This window comes from Anomaloglossus baeobatrachus, chromosome 10 (genome assembly GCF_048569485.1).
Source record: "Anomaloglossus baeobatrachus isolate aAnoBae1 chromosome 10, aAnoBae1.hap1, whole genome shotgun sequence".
In the NCBI taxonomy this organism is placed as follows: Eukaryota; Metazoa; Chordata; class Amphibia; order Anura; family Aromobatidae; genus Anomaloglossus; species Anomaloglossus baeobatrachus.
Genome location: NC_134362.1, coordinates 192,538,971 through 192,544,970, shown reverse-complemented (window position 1 = coordinate 192,544,970; position 6,000 = coordinate 192,538,971). Strand labels below are relative to the sequence as shown.

At 45.0% G+C, this 6,000-nt stretch overlaps 1 protein-coding gene across 2 annotated transcripts in view; it reads right to left on the bottom strand.

The window, feature by feature from the left end:
- The window catches only part of PLCG2 (phospholipase C gamma 2), a 187,625-nt gene that overhangs the window by 21,909 nt on the left and 159,716 nt on the right, over positions 1 to 6,000 (bottom strand). For both annotated transcript variants that reach the window (XM_075326077.1, XM_075326078.1), the window contains exons 27-29: positions 4,250 to 4,459; positions 922 to 1,061; positions 721 to 835 (exon numbers count right to left, since the gene is read on the bottom strand). In XM_075326077.1, coding sequence (XP_075182192.1) covers positions 721 to 835; positions 922 to 1,061; positions 4,250 to 4,459 — 465 coding nt within the window. The remainder of the gene's footprint in view (positions 1 to 720; positions 836 to 921; positions 1,062 to 4,249; positions 4,460 to 6,000) is intronic.

The window sequence follows — 6,000 nt, the reverse complement described above, 5'->3', positions numbered from 1 at the left end:
AAGGGAGGGAGCAGAGATTCGCCATACCAAGGAGCAGTTCTGGTGGACATGTCCTCTCCATGTGTTTTCCTCCTTATCTGTAGCCCATTTTCTCTGCCCTCACTGAGACTCTAGATGCTTTCCCCCATCCTCTCGACATTGTAGAGATCTATATATTATAGGGATTGTTTTTCCAAGTAATATAGGCTGGATGTGACCAAGTTGTATATCTACTCTATTAGCTCATATGCCAGCCCAGCTTCTTTCCTGCACATGTCCTCTCCATGTGTTTTCCTTCTTATCTGTAGCCCATTTTCTCTGCCCTCACTTAGACTGTAGATGCTTTCCCCCATCCTCTCCACATTTAGAGATCTATATACAACTCCCTGCTGCCATCTCTAATACTGAGAGAAGGGAGGGAGCAGAGACATTCTCCATACCAAGAATCAGTTCTGATGGACGTGTCCTCTCCATGTGTTTTCCTCCTTATCTGTAGCCCATTTTCTTTGCCCTCACTGAGACTCTAGATGCTTTCCCCCATCCTCTCGACATTTAGAGATCTATATACAAATCCCTGCTGCCATCTCTAATACTGAGAGAAGGGAGGGAGCAGAGACAGCCTTCACACCAAGGAGCAGACCATTCAGCTAGATAGAGAACTTGCAGACATTTTTTTTTTTTTAACAAAGACTATTTAAAACGTTGCCTAGTAAATTAATAATAAAAAAGCCTCGTACTCACTGACTACGCTGGTCCGGAACTTGTTATTGTCGGCTTCTCCCCCACATATCTCCACCTCTACGAACGGACAGGCGATACCACGGCCCGGCTTTGGCAGATGACGAGCTCCAATGACCTGAGAGGGTGAAGCACTTCTGATTTATCCTCCTTTTAGCTTCATTCATCCTTTAATTCAGTCACCTGCCCTAATTTATCTCTTACCTTAATGGTCAAAACCATTTGTGCCCGTCTCCTGGAAACACTGGTGTCATAGGAGTCTTGTCTCATACACTCTGGCTGTAAAATGTATCCACATCGGCCGTTGTGGGTGAACATGGAATTATTTATTTGCATGTATCGATCTGGAAATAGAGGAGAAGGCAAGAAATTATTAGCTTGTTTACCTGCATACTCTGCACTTAATAGCCTCTGTGCTGCGTATTGTAGCTTGTTTGCCTGCATGCTCTGCACTTAATAGCCTCCGTGCTGCGTATTGTAGCTTGTTTACCTGCATACTCTGCACTTAGTAGCCTCTGTGCTGCGTATTGTAGCTTGTTTACCTGCATGCTCTGCACTTAGTAGCCTCCGTGCTGCGTATTGTAGCTTGTTTACCTGCATACTCTGCACTTAGTAGCCTCTGTGCTGCGTATTGTAGCTTGTTTACCTGCATACTCTGCACTTGGTAGCCTCTGTGCTGTGTATTGTAGCTTGTTTACCTGCATACTCTGCACTTAATAGCCTCCGTGCTGCGTATTGTAGCTTGTTTACCTGCATGCTCTGCACTTAGTAGCCTCTGTGCTGCGTATTGTAGCTTGTGCTCTGCACTTAGTAGCCTCTGTGCTGCGTATTGTAGCTTGTTTACCTGCATGCTCTGCACTTAGTAGCCTCCGTGCTGCGTATTGTAGCTTGTTTACCTGCATACTCTGCACTTAGTAGCCTCTGTGCTGCGTATTGTAGCTTGTTTACCTGCATACTCTGCACTTGGTAGCCTCTGTGCTGTGTATTGTAGCTTGTTTACCTGCATGCTCTGCACTTAGTAGCCTCTGTGCTGTGTATTGTAGCTTGTTTACCTGCATGCTCTGCACTTAGTAGCCTCTGTGCTGTGTATTGTAGCTTGTTTACCTGCATACTCTGCACTTGGTAGCCTCTGTGCTGTGTATTGTAGCTTGTTTACCTGCATACTCTGCACTTGGTAGCCTCTGTGCTGCGTATTGTAGCTTGTTTACCTGCATACTCTGCACTTGGTAGCCTCTGTGCTGTGTATTGTAGCTTGTTTACCTGCATACTCTGCACTTAATAGCCTCTGTGCTGCGTATTGTAGCTTGTTTACCTGCATGCTCTGCACTTAGTAGCCTCCGTGCTGCGTATTGTAGCTTGTTTACCTGCATGCTCTGCACTTAGTAGCCTCTGTGCTGTGTATTGTAGCTTGTTTACCTGCATGCTCTGCACTTAGTAGCCTCTGTGCTGTGTATTGTAGCTTGTTTACCTGCATGCTCTGCACTTAATAGCCTCTGTGCTGCGTATTGTAGCTTGTTTACCTGCATGCTCTGCACTTAGTAGCCTCCGTGCTGCGTATTGTAGCTTGTTTACCTGCATGCTCTGCACTTAGTAGCCTCTGTGCTGTGTATTGTAGCTTGTTTACCTGCATGCTCTGCACTTAGTAGCCTCTGTGCTGTGTATTGTAGCTTGTTTACCTGCATGCTCTGCACTTAATAGCCTCTGTGCTGTGTATTGTAGCTTGTTTACCTGCATGCTCTGCACTTAGTAGCCTCTGTGCTGCGTATTGTACCTTGTTTACCTGCATGCTCTGCACTTAGTAGCCTCTGTGCTGCGTATTGTAGCTTGTTTACCTGCATGCTCTGCACTTAGTAGCCTCTGTGCTGCGTATTGTACCTTGTTTACCTGCATGCTCTGCACTTAGTAGCCTCTGTGCTGTGTATTGTAGCTTGTTTACCTGCATGCTCTGCACTTAGTAGCCTCTGTGCTGCGTATTGTACCTTGTTTACCTGCATGCTCTGCACTTAGTAGCCTCTGTGCTGTGTATTGTAGCTTGTTTGCCTGCATGCTCTGCACTTAGTAGCCTCTGTGCTGCGTATTGTACCTTGTTTGCCTGCATGCTCTGCACTTAGTAGCCTCTGTGCTGCGTATTGTACCTTGTTTACCTGCATGCTCTGCACTTAGTAGCCTCTGTGCTGCGTATTGTAGCTTGTTTACCTGCATGCTCTGCACTTAGTAGCCTCTGTGCTGCGTATTGTAGCTTGTTTACCTGAATGCTCTGCACTTAGTAGCTGCTGTGCTGTGTATTATATCTTGTTTACCTGCATGCTCTGCACTTAGTAGCCTCTGTGCTGCGTATTGTAGCTTGTGCTCTGCACTTAGTAGCCTCGGTGCTGCGTATTGTAGCTTGTTTACCTGCATGCTCTGCACTTAGTAGCCTCTGTGCTGCGTATTATATCTTGTTTACCTGCATGCTCTGCACTTAGTAGCCTCTGTGCTGCGTATTGTACCTTGTTTACATGCATATTCTGCACTTAGTAGCCTCTGTGCTGCTTATTGTACCTTGTTTACCTGCATGCTCTGCACTTAGTAGCCTCTGTGCTGTGTATTGCACCTTGTTTACCTGCATGCTCTGCACTTAGTAGCTGCTGTATACTGTTTCAATACAATCAGTGTTTTATCAGCAAGAAATTATCACTACAGGACTAGGCTCCTAATGCCTCCTGGTCCCTCACCACTGATTAGCAGCTTTCTGTCAGTATACATTGGCTGTTTTCTGTGGACAGTAAGTGATGTGGGTGGAGTTATAATCTGCTCCGCATTCTGAGCTCTGCTAGGTCTGCAGCAGAGAAAACTGTGATTGTATCACAACTGCTGCACCCAGTAAACTAAGTGATACATCGCTGGAATCAGAGTCTCAGCCCCTATATTATGCTGCACTCAGATTACATAGCAAAAACCTGCTGACAGATTCCCTTTAAAGAGGACCTGTCACTTGCCGTAAATATGTAATTTCTATTTGATGGAAATGCGCCATTGTTCTGAATCTGGCGTTGCTTTTCGTTCTGGAGTTCTCCTCACTATAGACCAATCTAGTCCATTTAGCCAAGTGGGCATGGGCTTCAAGTTTTCTCTAAGTTGCTTCTTCAGGACCACGCCTACTTGGCTAAAAGAATACATTAGTATCCAGGCAATTTGGGGCCATATCTCGGGAACGGAGAGGAGCAGGAACAAAAGAAAAGCGGCGCCAAATTCAGGAGAACAGCGGCATTTGTATCAGGTAACAATATAACATATTAACGGCAAATGAGAAGTCGCCTTTAACCCTTAAAACGTACACGGAAAGTAAAATGTCCTAAGGAAATAAGCCATTAATCTGTATTGTTTTCCCACCTCTTCCCCCGGGATATGTGAGTAAATGAAACTGCCAAATCCGGGAGATATACGGTAAGTAGTCTCTCCAGTAACAGCAAATTTACTAATTGTGTATATAAGGGCGGTTATATCATTGGTGCAACCTGTGCACAGGGGGCTCCTTTCTGGGGGTCCGTACCTGGTGTCTGGTAGTTCAGAGCCACCATCTGAGCTCCGCATTGCCAGAGGTGCTGGGGGTCATAGTTGGAGGAGTCGACTCTCGGTCCCTTGGGGTACACCCGGGTTAAAGCTTTCCGGTTATATCTCAGAAGTTCACCGGCTTTCTGCCTTAAGATGCTTTCTGCTTTATTCTCAACAAACGATCGGATTTCTCGGAAATCTGGTCTCTCTGTATATACGTATATATAAATACAAAAAAAACAACATTAAGACATTGGTAATGAAAGCCGGAATTTATGAACATATCAATATGGGGTGCGTAGACTTTTGCAACTTAAGTGCCTGTATGCATCTATTGCCGATAGTCTACTTAAACATATTTTGTGTATGCAGCCCTAAAAATAAAATAACGGGCCCCCACACTTCAAAAAATAGGAGCACACGTATTGGAGAATACATGTGCTCCTACTTTTTGAAGTGTGGGGGCCCTTTATTTTATTTTTTTCCCCAGATTATCACGTGACCTTTAAGGGATTGTCCACAACTGATTTTATTTATTTATTTGTAGCATGCTGAAAAATGATACCACTGCAGCCAATCACCGACTGGAGTCACTCCTGCGACTTGTGATTGGCTGCAGCAGTCACATGCTGTATAAACAAATTAGAATTTACAGACACACACTATCCATATCCTGTTACAGATGGGACTGCTGCAGCCAATCAGTGGCTGGAGGTGTGACGCATTAGTCACTCCTGTGATGTGTTATTGGCTGCAGCAGTCACATGCTGTATGAACAAATCAGAATGTACCGAGACAGACTATCCATATCCTGTTACAGACATGTGACTGCTGCAGCCAATCATTGGATGGAGGTGTGACGCATTAGTCACTCCTGCGATGTGATTGGCCACAGCAGTCACATGCTGTATGAACAAATCAGAATGTACAGAGACCAACTATTCATATCCTGTTGCAGTCATATGACTGCTGCAGCCAATCACTAGTTAGAGGTATGATTGGCTGCAGCAGTCACGTGCTGTATGAACAAATCAGAATGTACAGAGACCAACTATTCATATCCTGCTACAGACGTGACTGCTGTAGCCAATCACTGGCTGGAGGTGTGACTCGGTTACTCCTGTGATGCGTAATTGGTTGCAGCAGTCACATGCTGTATAAACAAATCAAAATGTACAGAGACCGACTATCCATATTCTGTTATAGACATTTGACTGCTGCAGCCAATCAGTGGCTGGGAAATGGGAGGATATTCAGGTGGAGCCCGTTACTTTAAAGCGCACCAATCACCAGGATTTTCCTATATAACCTAAAGCCAGTGCTATACTGGCACTATCAGGCTGATTCTATACATACCTTTAGTGGTCAGCTCAGATGTATAGGTTTTGAAACGCAATCAAGTAAAGTTTGTAAAATGAGCAGCTTTTTGATTGACAGCAGCTGTCGATCAGCTGATAGATAAGGGTGGGTGTTCATACTGACTCCTGCCCCCCCCTGCCTGTCCAAGCTCTACTATAGAATCGTTTTACTAAGAGACAAGAAGGAACTGTGCTGATGTCATACCCATGTGACCAGAAGGGACGGGGCCTCAACCAACAGAAAAATGTTACTTCCTGGTATCCGCTATGTTAGCTGAGGCCCTGCCCTTATTTGGTCACATGGGTATGACATCAGCACAGGTCCTTCTAGTCACTTAGTAAAATGATTACATAATAGAATAGAATAAATAACAGGGGGAGGATGGACAGA